General features: G+C 42.3%; 1 protein-coding gene across 6 annotated transcripts in view; it reads right to left on the bottom strand.

The window, feature by feature from the left end:
* Nucleotides 1–989: 989 nt before the first annotated feature.
* The window catches only part of SLC37A3 (solute carrier family 37 member 3), a 41878-nt gene continuing 18376 nt past the window's right edge, over nucleotides 990–24491 (bottom strand). For 3 of the 6 annotated variants that reach the window (XM_014859247.3, XM_014859248.3, XM_044775275.2), the window contains exons 6-15: nucleotides 22543–22688; nucleotides 18261–18357; nucleotides 15998–16082; nucleotides 14836–15014; nucleotides 12487–12628; nucleotides 10802–10903; nucleotides 10150–10197; nucleotides 8989–9140; nucleotides 4343–4408; nucleotides 990–3087 (exon numbers count right to left, since the gene is read on the bottom strand). In XM_014859247.3, coding sequence (XP_014714733.1) covers nucleotides 2995–3087; nucleotides 4343–4408; nucleotides 8989–9140; nucleotides 10150–10197; nucleotides 10802–10903; nucleotides 12487–12628; nucleotides 14836–15014; nucleotides 15998–16082; nucleotides 18261–18357; nucleotides 22543–22688 — 1110 coding nt within the window. In that variant the 3' untranslated portion in view covers nucleotides 990–2994. The remainder of the gene's footprint in view (nucleotides 3088–4342; nucleotides 4409–8988; nucleotides 9141–10149; nucleotides 10198–10801; nucleotides 10904–12486; nucleotides 12629–14835; nucleotides 15015–15997; nucleotides 16083–18260; nucleotides 18358–22542; nucleotides 22689–24491) is intronic. The other 3 variants (XM_070514600.1, XM_070514608.1, XM_044775333.2) reach the window with 1 other exon arrangement.

Here is a 24491-nt window from a genome sequence, read left to right on the forward strand (position 1 = left end):
GCAGAGGGAAAGCAGTGCAGAGAAACAGTAAAGGGGTAGGAAATGAGAAGATTCAATAAATTAAAATGCCATAGAAGCCAAAGAAAAGTCCCAGGGAAGATGAAGTGGTTACCAGTGTCAAGTACCACAGGATTAAGAAAGACAAGGAGGGGCCAGCTCCGCGGCCGAGTGGTTAAGTTCGCACGCTCCGCCGTGGCGGCCCAGGGTTCGGATCCTAGGCGCGGCCATGGCACCGCTCATCAGGCCACACTGAGGAGGCGTCCCATATCCCACAACTAGAGGACCTGAAAGTAAGATATACAACTGTGTACAGGGGGATTTGGGGAAATAAAGCAGAAAAAAGAAAAAGATTGGCAACAGTTGTCAGCCCAGGTGCCAATCTTTAAAAAAAAAAAAAAGAAAGAAAGAAAGACAAGGAATGAGAAAAAAAGCTCTCCAAATTCAACGACCTTCAGATGCCCAGTTTCTGTCGGGTGATGAAATAAGAGGTCGGAGGTTAAAGATGTCCAAACAGGGACACTTGGAGAGCAGAGGGGTTGCTATTGAGAATTATGTCAGAACAACAGCCATAAACCAGGACTGTGCTGGGCAAAGAGATATACAGTTAGTTACCTGGGTAAGGAAGAAGTTAGTAGGACAGCCAGGAAGGCAGCAGATACCATCTGATAACTCAAAGGGTTTGGTTGTGAAACGGAGAATAGGACATGAGTCAGAAGACCTAGTGGAGACAAGAAAAGGCTTCATCAGTTACTTATTTGGGAGGCAAGACTTCTGGAGGCTTTAAAGAAGGGAAGGAGTGAATGAACGAGAGCACCCCACATCCTCCGGCCCACCGAACATCACGACCGGCACAAGGGCCCTCGGACATTTCCTCACGAATGCTGACTGTGGGACTCCATCCTCCAGGAAGCAGGAACAGGCAAGTAGGAGAGGGGAGGGGCCTCTCTTCCTTTCAAACTATACGGAAGGAGAAAAGAAAACACCATATGACAAGAAGAGGCAGAGCACTTTATTTCAACCCAGCGAGCATCAGAGATCAAGCTGCAGAGAAGAGTGCATTTCCAAGTTATCTTCACTATGGCCTTTCCCTCAAAGGAAAAAAATTAACAAGGTGCATAACTCTCAGGAGTTCTTTAAAGCTAATTCCTATGTAGATTGTCAGAACTAGAACAATAAGGAATATACCCACAGTGCAATATATTATTTCATTCAGCGCTGAGCACTTATTTATAATCTCATTTCAGGTACGGCTTGGGGGCTACAGAGAGGTCAGGGGAACACACACCCAGCTAAGTTTAAACTAGGTAAGCGAACAAGGGTTGGTGTCTGGACACAAAGGTGCGAGCACACTGATTGTGTTGGGGGAGAGGAAACTCTCTCAGCCAAATGTCAGAAAGAGGTTAAATAATAAAAATGGGGTTCATCTACAGACAATTCTTAAATTACAACCAGGCAATGCATCCAAACTGAGCACAATCTTACACAAAGGCAAGGGAAGGGCTTCACAGAACATAACAGAAATGGGGCCACCATCACCTAGAGGGGGAGATGCTGTACAATGTGCCACCACTGTATGGTCAGCGATTGGTCACTAGGGACACTCAGTAGAAGGAAAACATAAGGCATGAATGGTATTCGAAAATGCGGAAGTCAGGGTATATACTTAAATAACCAGATGGACAGATACTTACTATAAAAGTCAGTTTATTTTCCATCCCTGTGTTTCATATTTCCCTTTTTGTCAGTAATGAGCAATCAAATGACTGGAAATCTGCTTGATTAAATAACATTAACCAGTTCATAAACATACCACATTTCAGAGTATAAAGCAAGAGGTTGAAAAATATTCCCTAACCCAATGCAAATTAGGCAGCCCTCAAAATTGCACATTTTCCCCCTGGTTCCCTTACATAATTTAAAATATATATACAGAATGACCTTAAAATATTGATAATTGGTATAGAATTCACAGCCTTGAAGACATACACTCTACAAACTTCTAAAGAATAGACACCTAGATACTCCTCAGGTCCTAGTAATCCATTAATGTGATTCAATGTCACACACTTAACGCTCACTAGGACAAAAGGTCTTTCTCTTTTCCCTAATTCTAGTCTTCTGCTGAGGTAACTCAAGGAACCCGGTTGTGACAGAGATCAATTCTCTGAAAATAGGGCTAAGGAGATTACCTTCCTAGTGGATTCTAAAATTCCCAGACAGCCAACCTGGGGTTGGGTACACAACTTTGGTTGTGAGTTACACACTGGAATGTTCACGACAACTAATGTACCACATGGTCCTTGAAAGGAAGACTAAATACTCCTGGGAGTCAAAGCTAATTCTGAATGAAGATGGAGGAGAACAAGTTGACAATAATTTGAAGACACTTCTGCTTCTGGAGCTGAGGGACTTTAGATCAGATACAGACTGACCGAGACAATCAGCATGTAGTGTGGTTTTTCCCACCACAGTCAACAAAGGGATTCTTTGTCCACGGCAGGCTTATGCTTGATCCAGCCTGAGCACTTCATCAGGATCCGATGCTTCAAAGATGAGCCACTCTGCAAACTCATGACCAAGGCAAAATGCAATGATCCTCCTATTCATGAAGCACCTCACCGACACAAACCACGCACAACTGCCTGTGGTCACGCAGCTTTCCAGGCGGGAGGACAAGGGTCCAAGTTCAATACAGTCTTTAAAGTTAAAGGGAGGAACCTCCGCAGGCCAAACAAAGACGCTGGCAGATTCAGAGGCCATTCAGTACATTCATGAAACAACAACAGTAAAAATCATCGACAATAATTCCTGTAGTATAGAAAAACAGCCCAGCCTTCACCCCGGTCAGCGTCTCAGGCGGCTGACACTGTTGAAAGAGGCTTACCAATCTGAGGTTATGGTGGAGTTCTTAAGACAACCCCAAAATAGGGTGAATTAAAAGAAACAATAGTCCCGATGTGTCTCCTATTATTCTTGTGCTTTTGTGGGCACCGGTCACTCACTCAATATGCGAGCTTGTCGTCTTTGTGTAAGAGAGCTTATTTCCCTCACTATTAATGGTGAAATAAATAGAATTGTACAACTTGTCTGTGAAGAGAAAAAAACATTAAATATGCAATAACAATTTAATTAATTCTATTAGAGAATTATGTTTTGAACACAATAATTAATTTGGACAATTATGTTCATTTTGACTTCATACAAAGATAACTCTTAATCCTTAAGGAATTAGAAAACCATTTTGAAAATTACAGTTAATACCACAAAATACTTAATGCTACATTACAGTCTCCAAAAAAAGAATTAAGGTACATGAATTAAATAATTTGCTATAGGTAGTGTAGAAAATTGATACTGGAGTTCAGATTAAAAACTGTTCTAATAAATCCAGTTTTCTTTCTATTGCAATTTCTAGTATGATCATACCAGCAGGTTCACCAGGAGATATTTCCCTCTACTTAGCACGGATGTCAGAACTGGAACACAGAGTTACATGGCCCAGTTTTCAGAAGCTGGAAGGTGGTGAGGCAGCAGAAAGCTGTCCTTCGTGCTGGCAGAGTACACGGTCTTGAGGCAGCTCAGGGAATTTCAGGTGCTGAACTATCCCCAGGGCTCCTCGGACAAGGTGGAGGACAGTGTCTGGACTTGGGACCATGAGGCTGCCTCCAATTAGGATGCCCTAGATTTAGGGACAGGATACAGAACGCATCCCCTGGTGGATGAAGCCGTCACCAGACTCTCTCAAGTAGACCTGTCTTGAGCACCGTCTCACCAATAATGTGGCAGAGTATGTCACAGGCTTATTCAACAGAGCAATGTTTTAAAAGCACGAGGCCTTCTTCTGTATTGGCTACTTCCCAGAAAGTACAAAATTCCAGCCAAGTATGTCTAAGGCACAATAGGTATTTTCTCACGAGACTCAAGGTACATTTTAGAACCTGCACACCACAGTGTTAATTATAGCAATGCTTCTTTTTTAACCCTGTGTGGCTTGGCATACACTGTAATTTCCTTCAGAATTCGCCAATTATATTTAGCAGACAGAGAGTACCCCGGACGAGTACACTGATTAATGGTCGGTGATACTTTAAATAAGTCTCTCGTCATTTTTCTCTGGAATTATAAATGACAATACTCATTAGACGCAGGTCAAGGGCAAACCAAGGGCCCTTTCCCTCCTTGAAAAAAGAATGTGTGCTTTAGACTAATAAAATGTTACTTTTCACAAAAGGGTCTTTAAAAGCAATCAGCAATTTTGCTGGTTTAAGAAGTGATTAAGTAAATGCTCCGAACTAAATTAATAAGAAAAACTACTAGTTTAAAAAAAAAAGGCAACACTTACCATGAGAATGAAAAAGTAGAAAACCCACATCCATCCTAGGTTATCCTGGATCAAAGACACCAAATACTAGAAGGGGAAAAAAGAAATTACAATATAATCCTTTACAAATTAATACAACGAAGTAGCTAAAAAGTGGATTAAACATGGCTCTTCTCAAAAAGAGAAGGGAGTTAGGGTTTTTGTGATGTTGTGCAGTTTACGAAGCTCTTTCACATACACGTCCCTGTTCAAGCTTCATTAATGGCCTTCGTTCTGTAAGCTGGCAGAGGCCAAGTGCAGGAACTGCATAGCAGAAGACACGAGTTGAGAAGGTTGATTTTTATTCACTTTGCTATTAAGAAAGGAAGATGAACATCAAGTCACTTCCATTTAATCATTCTTTCTTACAACGAAAGGTACTATAATTGATGTTTTCAAAAACAGTTTGTCTTTTAGGTATACTCCTCATTTTTCAATTATGCTATCTGCTCATAGGATGACTATCAGACTTTAACATTCTACAGCATATTCTTCTACTTTACTTTCAGTTACTAAAAAGGATCTAATAGCAATTAACCCATTTTCTTTTTTTATTACAGTAAAATATATATAACATAAAATTTGCCATTCTAACCATTTTTCAGTGTAAAACTCAGTGGCATCAAACATATTCACAATGTTGCACAACCATCACCACTGTCTATTTCCAAAATTTTTCATCGCCCCCACTCCCCAGCCCCCAGTAACCTTCCTGCTTTCTGTCTTTATAAATCTGCCTATTCTAGATATTTCATGTTAAGTGGAATCGCACAATATTTGTCCTATTCTGTCCGTCTTATTTCGTTTAGCATAACGTTTTTAAGGTTCATCTATGTTGTACTATGCATCAGAACTTCATTCCATTATATGGCTGAATAACATTCCATTGTATAGACAGATATTTTGTTTATCAATTCATTTATTGATGGACATGAGCTGTCTCCACATTTTGGCTATTATGAATAATTGGCGCATACCTGAGTCCCTGTTTTCAATTCTTTGGGGTCTACACTAGGAATGGAATTGCTGGGCCACAGGATAATGCTAGATTTAACTTTTTGAGAGATCACCATAGTGTTTTCCACAACACAGCTGCACCATTTTACATTCCCACCAGCAGTGTATGAGAATTCCAATTTCTCCCCATCCTCACCAATACTTGTTATTTTCTGTTTGTTTGTTTTTTATTATAGCTATCCTAATAGGTATGAAGTGGTATCTCACTGTGGTTTTGATTTGCATTTCCCTAAAGACTAAGGATGTTGAGCATCTTTTTATATGCTTATTGGCCAACTGCATGTATTTGTCATGATAATTTGTCCCCATGTTTTCTTCTAAGAATTTTTTTTTTTTTAAGATTGGCACCTGAGCTAACATGTGTTGCCAATCCTTTTTTTTTTTCCTTCCTCTTCTCCCCAAAGCCCCCCAGTACATAATTACATATTCTAGTTGTAGCTCCTTCTGGTTCTGCTATGTGGGACGCTGCCTCAGCATGGCCTGATGAGCGGTGCCATGTCCACGCCCAGGATCTGAACCGGCAAAACCCTGGGCTGCCAAAGCAGAGTGCCCAGACTCAACCACTCGGCCACGGAGCCAGCCTCTCTAAGAGTTTTACAGTTTTAGCTCTTTAATGTTAGGTATTTGATCCATTTTGAGTTAATTTTTACATACAGTGTAAGGAAAGGGTCCAAATTCATTCTTTTACATGTGCACATCCAGTTTTCCCAGCACCATTTGGTGAAGAAACTGTTCTTTCCCCAGTGAATCTCAGCACCTTTGTCAAAAATCAACTGACCACAGATCTGAGAGTTTAACCTATGCTCTTTGATCACGTTACTAGTGAAATTTATAAGTGGCAGAAATTAAAGCAGAACAATTGAGTTATTTAGCCTAGACCACATCATGCAAAGCACAAAAGCAAAGGTCCAGTCACTCACTAAAGGGAGCACAGGGGCCCTCCACACTCTCCTCGGGGGGCCCTCCGACTGCTCCTCTGCTTTCTTTTAAACAGTTTCATTGATACATAATTTACATAACAGAAATTATATGTTGTACACATTTGAAGTGCACAATTCAATGGTTTTTAGTATACTCACAGAGTTGTGCTATCACCATAATCTAATTCTAGACCATTTCGTCACCCCCGAAAGAAATATTGTACCCAGTGGTAATTCCAACTCACCCAATCCTAGGCAACGACTAACCTAATTCCTTTCCCTACAGATTTGCCTATTCTGGATATCTCATATGAATGAAATCATATACAATATGTGGTCTTTTGTGACTGGCTTTTTTCACTTAGCATAACATTTTTGAGGTTCACCTACTCTGTAGCATCTATCAATCCTTCCTCAATTGCCAAATAATACTCCATTATATGAATATACCACATTTTATTTACCCATTCATCAGTGGATGGACATTTGTATTGTTTCTACTTTTTTAGCTGTTATGAATAATCCAGTGATGAACACTTGTGCACAGGTGTTTATGTGGACATTTGTTCTCAATGCTCTTGAGTAGATACTGCAATTTAATCTTACTGAGCCCCTGCTACATGTCAAAAGCATATTAAACACGGGGAACACAAAGATGAAGGAAAGCGAGAGTTCCTGTTCTCAAGGAACGCAGGGTCTGGTACAGTGGCCAGATCAACAGTCAGTACATGTGATACACTGTGGCAAACGTTCTATTAGAGGTATGCACCAACTGCTACGGAAACCAAGAGGAAAAAACAATTTTTTTTCTTGGGAAGTCAAGGAAAGGTGAAGGGAACAAAATTATTCAGGGTGAGTTAGGCTGAGGACAAGATTGATAGGGTTTTTAATGTTAAGTCGTGGAATTTGGGGTTTCACAGCTCAAGCAATGAGAAATCATTCAAAAATCAAGATAGAAGGGGAATGAGTAAAGCTAACAACGAATTACTCCTCATCCTGCTTCCCAAACCATGAAAGCCAGTCTAACGCTAACCCAAGTTCACGGTTAGGGATCCGAACACTGGCAAGTGACACATCCTGAATAAAAGTAAAATCCTTGAAATGCTAATTAGAATCCACTCATTTGATTAATGAAGAAAACATTAGCAAGGAAGAATAACTGAAAAAACAGTAGTCTCAGAATTACAGTCACCCCTACACCTAACACAGAGATATCTGAACTGGTGGCCAATAGCATCTTTTGGTTTCTACTCTAGAGCAAGATCAAGTAAGCAAATTTCTCCTACCTTTGCTAAGTTTTTTTCCCTTTGGTCTCGTAATCAAATATCCTAAGCGTATCAATCATAGCAATCATTCATTCTACAACCACTCAACAAATATCTGAAGGCCTACTGTGTGCCAGACACCATTCTCGGTACCGGGACCACAGCAGAACACAAACACACAAAATACCGCCCTCACGAGGCTTAGAGTGGGAGACAGACATTAACAAATAAGCACATACGGCTGCATAGTGGTAAGTACTGAGATGGTTTCTTTTCCTCCACACCTGCTCTCTGATTAACCACTAGCAATCAGACATCAGTGATCCACCCCCTTCAAGAAGGCAAAACAGCGATCTTCAAGGCCATTAATGACCTAAAAGTCAAAACTATAGGCCTTTTTTCTTCCATTCTCCTTCTCCTGACCTCCCTACATCTATGATCTTACTGACTGACACCTCCTCAAATTCTGGCTTCCTGTTTCTTTGCCCAGTGGGCATCCCTTGAGGTTTTGCCTATATTCTCTTCCCCCATTAAACATCTCATCACTTCCATAGTTTCAGCTATTTTATCCATGCAGATGATTCTCAAATCCACATTTCTGCAAAATTAGCACTCAGTGACCTGGAACACTCAATGACCTAGGAAGTGGTATACACTAGGAGAGGCGTGACTCATGACCACCTAGAGAAGATATATCTTTCTGAGACAAGAATGAATTTAAGCAAAAAAAGTCAATTTGAATAGTTCTGACTATCTACAGTAGGTCAATCTTAGCCGAGAAGACGTCAAACTTTAGAGTGCATTAGAATCACCAGGACGGCTTGTTGAAATACAGATCCCCAGGCTCTAACTCAGCAAGTCTGTTGTAAGCGTAGCGTTCTGCATTTTAATGAACACCCCAGATGATTCTGCTACACGACGTTTATGAACTGCCCTTTGAGACACAGTTGTAGGACGCAGAGGAAGCAACTCCAAGCAGCTACGGAGTCCATGGCAATTCCTAGTGGGGATGCAGGTAAAGAATGTGTGTATGTGAGTGAGTGAGTGGCAGGGAGAGAGGAGGTAGGGTTTGCATGTCGGGGGGAATAAGGAGAAGGATGGGTCTCATGGCCTCCTTGGAGGGCCAAGTGTGGCTGGGAAGAAGGGCGAGGCAGGATAGGACTGAAGAATCTGTCTTATGAGGTGTTTTCAGCTTATTTCCAGACAGGAAGAAACTGGAAGTAAAAGTGGAAAGAAGGAACCAGAAATGTAAAGGGACCTTCATATTAAGTCATATCAGCTGGACCTCAGAGGAGACTAGAAACTGAAGGCTTTCAGTGTACAGTATACTACAGCACAAGAGTGCCACCTACTGTGGCCCAGCGGGCAGGTGGAAATTCTTCCACTGTTGAAGGACTGCTTACCACACACTGTCAACCCCTCTCACCTGGCCCACGGCAGCTCCGATGCTCCCAGTTCCATCAACAATTCCCGTGACGGTCGCCAAAGCCTCACTGCTCCCTTGGATCAGCTCCTGGCGACCCAGGTCCGCAGAAATAGCAGAGCTAATCATATTAGAGGGTCCGCCAATAAAAAATCCTGAAGTCATAAACGGAATAGACTCTTATTAAAACACTATTCGTAACACCACTAGGAATCTATTGAACAAGGCAATGTCTTACCCCAGTATTTTAATTATGTTGGAGAGAAACAGAAAAAGGGAAAAATAACCAGTAAAAACGGAAACGCTCCCAGATAGTATCATCTTCAAACCAGTTAGCATCTACTCTTCTGAAATCCCTTCCTGAATTATGTGACACTCTAGTATATTTTATAGAAACCAAAGATACAGAAAATACAGTGAACACACAGCCTTTCTAATCCTGTGAAGGGTACATTCCTTGAGAACTAATTGTACCAGCTTGTCAAATTCTATTATGGTAGAGGTGCATCACAGAGCATTTAACTACCCAAATTCAACCAAACATATTGAAAAAAAAGAGAGAGAGAAGAGAAATGCTATTTCAATGGTGCGGGCGGTTCTATCTGCCACAGCTCTCGGTGGGGCTGTCTGAGGCCTGAGCAGGAGGTGGCCCATGGGCATCTGTCCACAGGGTTGGAATCAGTTCCACGTGCCTCATGTAGCATGGGCAGCTCTCAATATTCTAAAAATGATCTAAAGCTTAAAAATAAGGCATTTTTCTATGATATTGTCTCTCTGGAACTCCACTGTTTCATCTGGGGTACAAGTGAAGAAATACGGGCCAATTCCAGCATAGGAGGAAAAAATAGCTAAGTGGACTTTGTGAAAGCTGGTGAATTGGCTTCCAACGTGGTGTCTTCCTAGGCCACTTCCAGAAGTAATATGCAAAGCTGGGGCAGCAATCAAAAATTTCAGGATATCTCTGTCAGAAGGGACTGCATCTGTAAGAGCAGGACTGCGGAGGTCACAGAACAGCAGAGAAACAGAAACCAGAGGAGGCATCTTTCCTTTTACCACTTGAGTTCTCTATAATTAAGGTCTTAGTATTACTCAGACTGAAGGAGACATCAGTTTCCTTTTTATTTCTAAAGGAATAGTACCGTGAAATGGAGCCATATGCCGTACCTGTCACAGCCATCAGAAGTGCATTAATGGACTTATTGTTTGGAGAACCTGGGAGGAAAGACAGAAAGGGCAGGCTGACTTTAAAAGCGCATTACGTGTGCCCTCATTGAACAGCACACAAAGATCTGGATCTCGGCAACCTCGCAGATCGCCCAGAGACAACAAAGGGACACAACTCTTTCATCGCCTCTTCCAACTTTTATTTGTAATGTCTGCCTCTTGCTTGTACCCAAGCTAATGAGACTTCTAAAAGCCACAGAAAAAACTCTACTCCCATCTCAACAGCTTCTTAAGGGACATATACCGAACCTACTAATTACCATCTTTCTTCTTTTGAAACCTTTTCCCTTTTATTGTTTTATTGGGTCTAATGCTGTCCCTCTGGAGCCTACCCTCAAACAAAGCATACACACTCCCAAGCAAGCTTTTAAACAAACCAACAAAGCAGAAGGGATGCCAGTTTCCTCCCCTACACAAATAAAACTATGTGATGATACTTTTACCGGACATTTACAGGACAATACGAAGGTCCCATATCATGCCTTTGTAGCTGGTCTAAGGATCTCCCCAGGGCTGATCACTGACTGAAGGCAAATGCATTAGTCCTAAGAGATCACAGACACAATTTAATCACAAGGGGAGAAATACTCACGACTATATCCAACGAGGGACCCAACCGCTAGAAGCAGACTCAGAGCTAAAACTGGCGCTCTCTTCTGTAACACATCAGAGATGAAGCCTTGCAAAGTTCCACCTTCAAACACAAAGAGCGCATCACAATCAAAATTGTTTCCATTTTACCTCAGTTACCTGCAACCTGCTCACCACACCCCTCAGCCGCTATCAGGATCCCAACACGCTCCATCCCAAAAGACGGCTGACTCCTAAAAAGTGTCCTCCATATTTTCCTCTGAGGAGGATTACCTGACCGCTAATCGCCATGATGGCTGACTGGGACAGGACACCACCAATTAGACACCAAAATAGGGAAAAAGGAAAAATAGTCTAAACCATCCACTTGTCCATTGCTGTTCTCCCTTCTCAAACCAGCCATGAAGGCTTTTGTGACTTTTCTGCTTTTTATTTTAAAAGATGATTAATTAAGGACAGTGCCTCACAGACTATTAGTAGCGACCAATAAATATTCACTAAAATTAAATGCAGCAATTACGGTTTGACAGTAACTAACAGGTCCGGAAGTTTAAAAAAGGTGATGTGAATTCTCTGAGCAACACAGTCCCATTTAGACACAGTCCCATTTTGAGTTCTAGGGGCTGTGGGTCATCTGGTTCATCCCCCTCAGACAGCAGAATACAGACGTACGGTCTGGTCTAAAGGTGGCAACCTCACCTTCGGCTCCAACTCCAAGAGTAAGGGCGGGGCAGACAAGTTCAAATACAGTGACAATACATCACCTAAGGACACATGACATGCTTTCATGTACTCAGGCAGTTTAGTGTTACCACAATTCTCCAGGTAACATTACAGAAAGGATATTAAGGTTTTTTTATAGCCATATAAGTAACAGTCACTAAAATGCATTGTCTGTCTTATGTAAAAGTTTCTTACTTCCTTGTTTATACCTTACTTCCTTGTTTATAGTTCCAGCTATAGCAAAAAGTCACTATTAAAATCTGCTGTGGTCAATGAAGCAATTGCAAAAAACAAAAATTCATCCCTATCATTCCTATCTCTCTGATCTGACGACCTACACACTAAGCTAATCTTTTCCCTTCTTCAGTCAGGGGTGGTGGGAAAGGCGGGATGCATATAACAGGAACACAGCCACATTGTAACTTGGATCTTTGACATACAATTCGCGTCAGGGCTGAGACATACAGAAAAGGTTACATTTAAAAAGATCACAGAGGGAAACATCCCTGTGCTTCCCAAGACAAAAGAACTGATCCATCAACAAAGAGCCGAGAATAAAGAGCCCTATAAATCACAGGACTGCCGCAGGCTAGGTCTTCCTTTCTATGGACTTTTTTTTTTTTTAAGAGTTTGGCTGTGGGGCCGGCCCCTGGCCAAGTGGTTAAGTTTGTGCACTCTGCTTCCAGGCCCAGTGTTTTGCCGGTTCAGATCCTGGGTGCAGACATGGCACCGCTCATCAGGCCATGCTTAGGTAACTATGTACCAGAGGACTTTGGGGAGAAAAAGGAAAAATAAAATCTTCGGAAAAAAAAAAAAAGTTTGGCTGTTTACTGGTAGGACAGTTTAGGAAAAATGGCTGTGGAATAATAATAAAACTTTAAATGCTGCCAGATTTCATAACCCAGTAAAAGAGTACTAGTGACCAGCTCTTTATTATAGAAAAAGATGCATCACCAGTATTACCTATAATTCCTCCAACATCGTACCAAATGGACAGCTTGTCAGCTTCAGCTTCCTTCCATCCAAAGTTGTTACTCAGATAAAAGGGCAACCAGAAGAAGAAGGAGTAATTCACCAACTTCAAGCAGGCATAGGCCAGTGAATACTACAAGAAAAGCATTCAACTCTCAATAAGGAGCAAATAGCACAGCAGGGCCACAGTTTTCGACGTAATTAAAAGTGAAACAAAAGAGAGGAGTTTGGGATGAACAGTACCTGATTGTAAAATTACATATTTCTACAAATTCCCATTCGCCTGACTTTACCTAGTCTCCCTCTTCTCTTTATCCCCATTAGCTTCTAGAAAGGCATGCACAGCAGGCTTTTGGAATGAAAAACACATATGACTATTTGTCAAGTGTCCCCAGTTTCCTCTCCTTTCAGTTCTCTGGTAGAAGCAAACCAGTGTTTTGAACCTATAAGGCAGGGCACATGCTCATATTTATTTAGACAAAGATATAAAGTATTCATGCCACTAACTAGCATTAAACAGAAGTAAATAAATCCAGTGACTGTCACAGCTTTTATCGCAAGGAGCCAAGCTTCTTTGGTTCTACTTCCTGCAAAGTTACCATGATGAACCACAGAGAGCAATGTGACTAAACTGTAGTTTAGCACCAACATTAAAACTACTTTCACATTATAGTTTCCAAAAGCTTTATATTCCCACATCCAGTGGAAAAGCAGAGAGTAACTCTGGTGAGTCAAAAATGAAAGAACACGATTGCCATGGGCCTTGAGGCTCCACTTTGAGGAATAAAAGTTGCAGCTGCCTTAAGATGGCAGTGGGGCTAAGACTCCTATACTCAACACGTTATTACCAGGAAATCCTGACATTTAGCATCAAAGGAAGAGGGGGGAGGAACAGAGAGACTGACTTCAAAGGGGGTCTGGCTGGTATATTCTCCCCTGGAGCCTATCCCCTAGGTATCACTTGGTTTAAAACAGCGTTCCTGGCAGGGCAACAGCCAACCCCTAAAGAGCCAGGTCCCCATCACGAGTGCGTTTTGTCCAGACAGCCGGCTACAGGACAAAGGAATTAAGTTAACTAGATTTCCATTACATCCCTGCCCACATCAGGGAACAGCTTGGGAAACACAAACGAACAGAAAAAAAGAGTCCCATGGTCACAACAAATTTAAGTACTGTCTCAGAAATTAAACTATTAGCAACAGACTATTTTAATAACTAGTTAAAAAATATGAGTCATTAGCCTAAGAACAGGTCGAAAGGAACTTGCATTTCCCTTGTGGTATACATCATCTTTTGGTTAAAGAATTGTGGGAACTCACACTCAGAGTTTAACTCGTACTTAACTATCTGTTTGCAAATATCAGTTCTCTTAACTTGGGGGGCATGGGTAGAAGGGAACTGATAAATATCAGCACGAAGTTTCAATCTAGCTGGGGGGTTACATGCATAAAGCACCATTCAACAATGAAATAAACAAAAACAGGTGCTTATGCACGTACAATAACCCAAGGTTAAAGACCCCAGGGAAGACCGTACACTTTCTACTCCACAGGAAGAGGAACTGAGACACAAGGACGGCTGAGTGACTGGCCCCAGGCCTCACAGAGAGGTAGTGGGTAAGCTGGAAACACAACCTAGGCCTCTTAACTTCCACTCCCCTGCTAGCGTGCCCAAAACACCAAGACAGAAAAACGGCGGCAGAAGGGATTTAGTTTAGATGTTAGAGAGCTCTCCCGACGGTGAAGGTTGTGGAAACACTGGAATGCATTACCAAGAAACACTGTGCAGTATTCTGCTCTGGGTCTTTTAACAAAAGGGCAGACTATTTTTTTTCTGTCTGGCAAATAAGACAGACTTAATGAACCATTCAAAACCCTACTTAGTCCATACAAATTCTATAATACTTCAATAGGCCAAAATACCTACATAAAAATATCAATCTTGCCTTCTTACTCGCATGCTGGATCAGGGGCAGCAAACTAGGGTCATGCGCCAAACCTGGCTGTGCCCATTTGTTCCACGTCCATCCACACTGTTTCTTTCTCTAGAGAGTTGAGTAGCTGTGGCAGAGACTGCACGGGCCCCACAAAGCTGAAAACATTTACTATCTGGCTCCTCACAGGAAAGAGCCCCTTTGCTGACCCCTGATTTAGATATCAGATAAAATTTCAAGTGGTGTCAATATAGAAACAAGCTGAGGGGAACTATACAATATCCCTCTGAACAGATATTCCTAAAATAAAGTACCACGGAGAAGCTAAATACTTAAAGATGCTTTATCCCAGGAAGAGCTCACACCCAGGCTGCAACATCTCGCTGGCTGTGGTAAGGGGTCCTCACCAGTATAACTCCAGGAAGGCAACAAGCCTGATAAAAGCTTATTGCCTTGACTTGAGTAATAGGACTTCCTTCTTGAATTGAATAATTAGGCTCATATTCATCTTCATTTTCAGCACCATTAATTAATGGCCTGTGGGAATCTTCTTCCAAATTTTCTTTTGCCTCAATAGCTGGGAGACCTAAAACAACAACGACAGCCACATTTACAGAGTGCCTTTTGGGTAAACAGCACTGGGCTAAGTGCCTGGTATATATCACTACTTATGGGGTTGACATTATTTTTATTTCCATTTTACAGAAGAAGCAACTAAGGTTCAGAGACTAACGTCAACTAAGGTCAATTAAGGTCACATAGCTAATGAGCAACAAACTCAGGACTCTAATTCTACTTTATGTGCCTTCAGAGCAATGTTTCTTCAACTTCATCACACTATCTCTGTTATATACAAAAAAATGTTAATTACATATTATTAAACTGAAATGTCTGTGGCATAATACTCAAAAGAGAAAAATCGTACATCTCTTTGCTTCTGTGGTTTCACTTGTACATATTCTGTATTTAACAACCGATAAGTATCAAACTAAATTACTTTAATGAAGGAAAAGAAATCTGTCTCAAGAAGTGAAATTAGAAATACATCCTTGCTAGGGGGCCAGCCCAGTGGCATAGAGGTTAAGCGCGCACGTTCCGCTTTGGCGGCCCGGGGTTCACTGGTTCGGATCCTGGGTGCGGACATGGCACCGCTTGGCAAAAGCCATGCTGTGGTAGGCATCCCACATATAAAGTGGAGAAAGATGGGCACAGATGTTAGCTCAGGGCCAGTCTTCCTCAGCAAAAAGAGAAGGACTGGCAGCAGATGTTAGCTCAGGACTAATCTTCCTCAAAAAAAAAAAAAGGAAATACATCCTTGCTAATTTCTGGCCTGTGTCTCAATTATAAAACTTATTTGCAATGACGAGTTTCCCCTGAATCTATAAAAGGTGAGCCTCACTGCTCTCAAGCATGCAGCTGTACCAGGCTCAGCCAGTGTCTCCAGGACACAAACAGCAATACTGATCCTTTAATTCACTGAAAGGAGCTCACAGTTCTCCTAGGAAAAGAGACTGACTGTCCTGGCCTCAGATTTCTCTGAATAGAAAAGAAGAGAGAGCTTCTCCTCACCAATTTCTTCTGGTGACACCAGGAGTCCAAAGAAGATGATGATCCCACCAGCAAACTGCACAGCAGCCGTCACCAGAAAGGCATACTGGAGGAGAGAGGAGAGAGGTGCTTCTTACACACCTGGGATGTTCATCAGACGCACATGTCGGGGAGGAGGTGGGTGGGAAGTGAGTGCTAGGTGCTGAGTCTGTGCCAGGTACTGAACTGGGTTCACTTGTGTTTTTTCATTAATTTTCCCAACGACTCTGTGAGGCTCAGAGAGGATAATTAAGGTCCCCTGGATACTGAGTGGTACTAGGACAATTGTGAAATCAGGACTATCTCCCAAAATCTCATTCTTTGCACCACATAGCCTCCAACAAGAGACAGCATCTGCCTTGAAGACATCCTATCCAGGTGGGGGGATGAGACAGTACATAAAACAATAATATAAGGCAGCATGTAGCTGAGTAAATGAGAAGGCGGAGTCCTGCTAAGAAAGACACATAGGAATTGAGAAGGAAACAGCTAAAGAGGCTGAAGTAGCCAGACGATGTTTTAAGAAGGAGCTGAAAAAGCAACTGACCACCTTTCTCGGCACAACTGAGGCGAAGGCACAGGTGTGATGAGACAGAAAGCCTTCCGCACGTCGAAGCAGTGGGCTTCCGCTGGGGTGACAGGGACTAAGACTGATCTGGAAAGCTGATGATGGAGATCACGTTCTCAAAAGCCAGGCTGCACAGCTGAATTGCATTTAACAGAGAATGGAGCCTGACATGGATAGACAGTCTGAATTTTTTAACAAGACAGTGACAAAACTAAAGCAGTCTTTCCAGAAGTCAAACTTGGAGCAGCACATAAGCTGAACGGAAACTCCAGTCTGCACCAGGTGGTACAACCCAGGTGCGAAGCTAAGAAGCCTAGAGGAAAGGAGACAGTGAACAGAGGAGCGACCTTCCATTGACATTGACTAGACCAAAATTCTTCAGAGACCAAACCTTTGGTGGGCCATTTAAAACTTTATCTACTTTTTAAATGAGTAACTTACTTAAATTATTTAGGTTTCTGAATAGGCAGTATATTCACATGATTCGCATGAAAAAGTAGAAGATGTATAGTAAAAGTCTCCCACCCACCCCTTCTCCCATCCACTCGGCCCTCATCTTCCCACATACAACCACCGTTGTCGTTTAATTTTTACTTCCCAGAGAGTGTTTTAGAAACATTCAAACCAATACAAATATATCCTTTTTGATTCTTCCTCCATTTTGCACATGGCATCACTCAATACCGTTTTGCTTTCTTCACTTAACACACCACTGAACTCTTTCCCTGTCAGTACTCGCTGGGCATCCTACCTCTATTTCACAGCTGCCCAGCCTTCTGCTGAATAGATGATTCATAGTCTGTTTCCCTATTGGGTGACATTGTTATCAATCTTTTGCTATTACAAAGAATGCTGAAATAAATAACCTTGTAGATATATCACTTTGTACAAGTCGAAGTGTCTTCACCCAAGGGATTAACTCCTGCTGGTTGAACTGCTCGGTCAGAGCAGCCGTAACTCTGACAGTCCCATATTGACCCTCCAGGGTTTACTGACTCTGGCAACCACAACGCCTGTCTCTTCACGTCCTCATAAACACAACGTGATCAAACTTCTGGATTCTTAGCAATCTAGTAAGTGTACAGAGTAGGTTCTTTCTTTTGCTTTCTCTCTTTCTCTTTCCTTCCTTTCTTTTTTTCCTTCCGTTCTTTTAGTTTTGACTTGCATTTCTCCACCAACTAACACCTGAGCTCTATAAGGGGCATATTTTGGTCTTTTGGCCAGTGCTCTATTCTCTACTGCCTACAGGCACTTAGAGGAGCTTAATAAATATTTATTGAACGAAAGACTAACTTACGAGTGAAATGGAACGTCCTGTATGTTTATAAGCCATGTCTATTTCCTTTTCATAAACTAAGAGATCCAATTCATTACCTTTCTTTCTGTGTGTTCTTAGTCTTTTTCTTATCAATTTGCAGGTGCTCTTTATCTATTAGGGAGATTAGCTCCTTATCTGTAAAGAGTTGCAAGTACTTTTTCCTGGTTGATTATATAGACTTGGGTGTTTTCCCATGAATAATTTTTTTATGTGTTTGAATTTATCAAAAGTTTGTCCACTTTTAATACAATCTTTGCCCCACCCAAACGCAGCTCTAGGTAGTTTTAAATGGCCGCAGTATTGTTTCCTAAAAAACAAAATATATATACCTCAAGAAAAACCTAGAAAGAAATACCTACCTCATAACCATATTGCAGAACAGAAGAAGCTAGGCACGCTCCCAAAATGTTGCCCACTGAAGCACAGGCACTCCAGAGACCAAAAACAACTCCTCGTCTAAGATGGGAACAGGAGAAAACAGGACAACAGAATCAGAAGGGGTTCTGTGTGCACTTCAAACACAAAATGGCCAAAACAGTGAAAGTTCACACTGTAAAGAATCAACATTGTCCTTTAAGGGTTTTTTCAAGTACACCCAAATGGCAAAACACCACGTCTCTTCTAACTCTAAGATTTTATTATACTGAAGTTCAATTTGAGGCTCACTGAAAGACACCGTCAAGAGAATTAAAAAAGACAAACCACAGATTGGGATAGAATATTTGCATATCACTTGTCCGACAAAAAGACTTGCATCTAGAATATAAAGAACTCTCAACACTCAATAATATGAAAACAGACAATGCAATAACATGTTAAAGAGCATGAATCTAAAATCATCTCAAATAAAATGTTTTTGAAAAGGAGGCAAAAGATTTTAATAGATACTTCACACACACAAAAATAAGATGCAGATAAGCACATGTAAAGATGCTCAACATCATCAGACACTAGGGAAATACAAATTAAAACCAAATGAGGGATCACTACACACCCACTAGACTAGCTAACGTCAACAAAGACCAAGTACAGCGAGTGCTGGAAGGCTACAGAGCAGCTAGAACCTCACACTCTGCGGGGGGGGGGGGGGATGTAAAATGGTACAACCACTTTGGAAGAGATTTCCAGTTTCTTAAAAGATAAACAGACACCTACCATAGGATCCAGCCATTCTACTCCAAGGCATTTATGCTGGCAAGTGAAAGCTTACGTCCATACAAGGATTTGGACACAAACGTTCACAGTAGCTTTACTTGTAACAGCCAAAAGCTGAAAACAACCCAAATGTTCATCAACAGGGGAACAGATAAATTGTGGTACAATGGATTATTACTCAGCTATAAGAAGGAATGAAGTATCAATATACATAAATGTATCTCGAAATAATCAGGCAGACTGACAGAAGACAGACAAGAGAGTACACACTGTATGATGCCATTTATATAAAATTTTAGAAAATTCAAATTAAAGTGACAGAAAGCAAATCAGTAGTTACCTAGAGATGGCAGTGGGAGGGTGGGGGTGGCGGCGGGAGGGGTGGGAGGAATTACCAAGGGGCGTGAGGAAGCTTTTGGGGGGATGGGCATGTTTATTATCTTAATTGTGAAGATGGTTTTACGGGTGTATGCATGCCAAAACTCATCAAATAGTACATGTTAAACATGTGCAGCTTATTGTATACTGCAATAAAGCCGTTAAAAAAAAGATGGATGGGTAGGTGAGGAGTCTGGTGGAAAGGAAACTAGCTGTTACAACAGTCCTGGAGAAAAATGATTAGCTCTGAACGCAGGCAATGGCAGTAGAGCTGGTGAAAGAAAAAGGAGGTAGGAAAAGTTACTTTTTTTAATGTTTAAATTTATATTTTATTCTACTTGATACATAGTAATAACACAGTTAGGTTTAGAATTTTTTTTTCTTTAAAGACTGGCACCTGAGCTAACATCTGTTGCCAATCTTTTTTATTTTCTTCCTCTCCCCAAAGCACGCGCCACCCTCCCCTCCCCTAACACACAGACACCCCGGTATGTAGTTGTAGATTCCAGCTGTGAGTGCCTCTGGTTGTGCTGTGTGGGATGCCGCCTCAGCATGGCCTGATGAGAGGTGCCATGTCCAGGCCCAGGATCCGAACCGGTGAAACCCTGGGCTGCCAAAGGGGAGTATGCAAACTTAACAACTCGGCCACGGGGCCAGCCGTTAAACATTTTTATAACTTCTTTAAGACAGAGAGAGAGGCCGGCCCGGTGGCACAGCAGTTAACTTCGCGTGTTCTGCTTTGGCGGCCAGCGGTTCGCTGGTTCAGATCCCAGGTTCGGACCTACGCACAGCTTGTCAAGCCATGCTGTGGTAGGTGTCCCACATATAAAACAGAGGACGATGGGCACAGATGTTAGCTCAGGGCCAGTCTTCTTCAGCAAAAAGAGGAGGACAGGCGGCAGATGTTAGTTCAGGGCTAATCTTCCTCAAAAAAAAGAAAGAAGGAATCTAAAAAATGAACAGGGAGATAACACTGTCCAGTGAAATATGAAGTCTGTCCCAAAGTCCTTACCCTGCCACTTCCAGCTGAGTAATCTCAGGCAAGTCCCAGCTAAGGCCCAGTGTCCCCAACTTTTTTCACCTGGAAAACAAATGCTTTGAACTAATCTCTACGGTTCTCCCCTGCTAAAATGTCCCCATCCTCTAAAATACCTGAGACCTATCAAGAGGGCCCTGGGGGGAAGAACTGGAAGGTCAGGCTCTGAGTAACAGTGGCTGACCAAAGACACGATTTTACAAGAAACTGGCTAAAAATAAGCGAGATTTCAAGTTGTTATAGTTTTACTGGCACTTTGTGATTTACTGTTACGTTTCACAGGAAGTCACTGTGTCTCACGCAGCACACCATCGGTTTCACTTACAAGTGTTACTCGGCTAAGAAAAAAGTGTGTCTTTCAAGATGAAGCCATAATGGTTTTCTTGAATTTTTTTTTCCTTTGAGACTGATCCACAGAAATAATGAAGTGGTCAGCCTGTCCAGTCACTGCTATCCAATACCCAGTGTCATCCAATCTGTAAAAGTTCAGATAAGAATTATCTCAAGTTGATGCATGTCACAGTGGTTATCCTTGAGCGATAGGATTTCAAGTGGTTTTGCCTTTATTTCTCTTTGTTCATTTATATTATCCAGTTTGTCTACAATAAACAAGCAGCCTTTGTATAATCTTCAAAACTCACACATGGAAAAAAATTACCTTAAAAAAATTTTTTTCTTTTTTGGCTTTTTCTCCCCAAATCCCCCCAGTACATAGTTGTATATTTTAGTTGTGGGTCCTTCTAGTTGTGGCATGTGGGATGCCACCCCAACATGGCCTGATGAGTGGTGCCATGTCCACGCCCAGGATCCAAACTGGCGAAACCCTGGGCTGCTGAAGCGGAGCATGCAAACTTAACCACTCAGCCATGGGGCCGGCCCCTAAAAATCTTAAAAATAAACAGCCCATGAGCAGACGGTATCACCTACTCCCAAAGAAAACTAAGGGATTATAGGGGAATGAGTATCTCTTAAATCATTTCTGTTAAACCAATGATGCTAGAGTGAAAGAGAACTCACTAGCACAATGAAATATAATCAAGAGCATTCTCATTAAGTGGGGCTTATTCCAACCACAAGACATTTTACAGGTGAACTTTCACAGCGTTACAGAGCATTAGTCAGCGAGCTTCATTACTCCCATTATGAAAAAGAGGAAGCTGGAAAACCGAGAGGAGTGAGTCAGAGCATGCACTCCTCACCGTGGTGGGTGGATCATGACTGATGCATACACGGGTCCCTACATAAGAGAGTAAACTAAAAAGACAGAGCCATCGGCAAAGTAAAGGTGCATCTCACAACACATAAATAGTTACGCAGCAAAAATGACAGGCATCCTAATTAATATTCCTGAAATCAGAGTGTCACAAACAATGATAAACGACAATGCCCCGTCTTTGGGCATCTCAACTTATTTTCCTACCTGAAAATTAACCATGGCTCTTCTTCCTGGGTGGCCTAGCAGGTGCCCACCCTCACGCCTTGGCCCACCCCACACGCAAACTCAAATATAATCTAATAACTATTTGAAGGTTTAGGGGGGAAATATCCAATTTAACTAACTCCAAAGTCTGGCATTCTTCATCTGCATCTTATTGCCTTTGTTGGCTGACCTTAGGCAAGTTCCACAGATAGCTTTTGGGCTCAGTTTCCCTATCTTTATTTAATGTAAGAAGGTTAAACTAGATCATAGAGTCTTAAACAAGGTAAGAGAAGGCAAAACCCACAGGAGATAAATGATGGGGTGGCACATGAGATATTCATGTTCTCTAAAGGGGAGATTAAAAAAGAACTGAGACGTACTGTCTTAGCACACTTGAAATCTGACCATGGCTGGGAGGGTGTGATGCAAGTGTCTGCTGGGGCTAGATCGTCTGTGTATGGTCATCTCTAAGGTCCGCACCATTTCCAGCACACTCTGAGGGGGAACTGTCTCTCCCTGAGCTTTTCTAACTTTCTAAACTAGAGGGAAGACGTTGGCAGTGTCCAAGGGATCCAGCTAATTGACTTTGACAAGTCTCAATAAGCCAATATTAAAACACTTGGAGAAATGAAAGAGGAAGGAAGTGGCATACCCAGCTTTCCCAAACCAGTTGCCCATAACAGCAACCACACAGGGCCAACCAGTGGACTGCAGCAGGCCGTTCACAATCCACAGGCAGCAGTAGAGCCCCATGCTGTAGAAGTGCAGCCATTCCGTGAGAGTGCCAAAGACAAACACCTTAGAGAAGAAGAGAGAAAGGGACATGTAACACCCACACGCACGTGCTTAGCACACCTAGCTGCCGACCACTTACACATCCGCGTGAAGTGACCACGTGAAGGACACATTCAAATGTCTAGGGGCTAAGAGATGTGTGGCTGACTCTTCGGGTGCTCCTGCTCGGAGCAGCACCGGGTGAGTGAGACAATCACCAAACCGCCACCGGCCAGAAAGGCAGAGATGTCAAACAACACAAAACTCACTGATGATCACCCCTCCAGGCTGCGTCTTCAGCTCTAAAAAGTTAAGCCCTCGTTTTACATCTACTTCCTCTTCCTCGGGCCCGTGTTTGTGGAGGACTGCTGTGGGGACTGGGTTCACGTGTGTAAATTCGGTCAGAACAGGACTGGCACATCGTGGGGACCGGGAAGTGCCGGCTACTGTTATCCCTGCGGCTCTAAGGGAATCAGTGTGACTTGTGACCTGCTCAGTAATTCAGCAGCATTCAAGTGGCTGCTTTCTTCTAGGCATTTTGCTCGAGTGGACATTTTATTCTGGGAATATTCTGCATGGGCTGAATGGTATGTATAATGCTGTATGATTCCAGCCACATGACATTCTGGAATAAGCAAAACTATAAGGATTGTAAAAGGGTCAGCGGTTGCCAGAGGCTGGGGAACAAGGGAGGGGTGGTAGTTACACGACTACACTCGTTTGTCAAAACTATACACCAAAAGGGTGGGTTTATGTATATACTTCAATTTTTCAAAAAATGTAAAAAAAAAAAAACAAGAAAGTGCATAAACATGTTTTAAAATAGTATGTATATATGTGTGGGTGACCAGCTCATGAACAAATAAACTGCTTCAATCGCTCAAATGGCAGACACTGAGAAGCAATAATAAATAGGGTCTAACTAAAACCCATGCTTTCACTCCATCACCAAAAATTCCTCACTAGAAACTAGTAAGCAAAAAAGAGCTGATTCAAGATCGGATGTGCCCTCCATGGCACTTAATTAGCCAGGCATTGTTCCAAACGCCTTACACACAGTAACTCAGAGAGCCCACACCACAACCCCAGGAGGACGGACTTTTCAGATGAGGAAGCTGAAGCGCAGAGAAATCATGGCTAGGAAATCGCAGAAGGACTAAAACACAGGCAGCCCAGGTCTCCGGAAGTCCCTGATCGTAACCATGATGCTACAGACTCCCAAGCAAGACAGAGACAGAAAGAAGTAGGCTAAGTAACAGACAATAAAAGTGCCTTCAAAGAAACACAGGCGCCAAAGCTCAGAAGAGGGACGGGTTACCCCAGGAGTAGGGTCAGCGAAGGAAGGCATCGTGAATGAAGTGTCATTTGGCCAGTGATTTGAAGGAGACTCGAGCTGGTTGAGAAGAGCTGAGTCAGACTATGGAGAGCTGCAAAGAGGGCCATTCAAGGCAGGAGAAGAGCAGGAACAAAAGTAGTGAGGGAGAAAGGAGCAGCATCCGCTAGGGCCAGGGAAAATAGGTGAGTTGGGCCAGAGCAAAGTGGAGAAGCATAGTGATGGACACGATTGTAGAGGGGCTGGGACGGGCTCCAGGGAGCACTGAGTGTCACGCTGTTTATGCTTAGACTTCACTGGTGACGGAGGGTCAAGAAGGGGCCTGATCTGGAACTGTACTTTAAAAAGACCCCTAACTGAAGAGGCACACGGGGGATTAGAAAACTGAAGATTAATTTACTATTCTGTTCTACATACAGAAGTAGGGGGTTACCTGGATTCTAAAATGCCTGATCAAAATAATAATAATAATAATGATAATAATAAATACCTTT

Source organism: Equus asinus, chromosome 1 (assembly GCF_041296235.1).
Source record: "Equus asinus isolate D_3611 breed Donkey chromosome 1, EquAss-T2T_v2, whole genome shotgun sequence".
Lineage (NCBI taxonomy): Eukaryota > Metazoa > Chordata > Mammalia > Perissodactyla > Equidae > Equus > Equus asinus.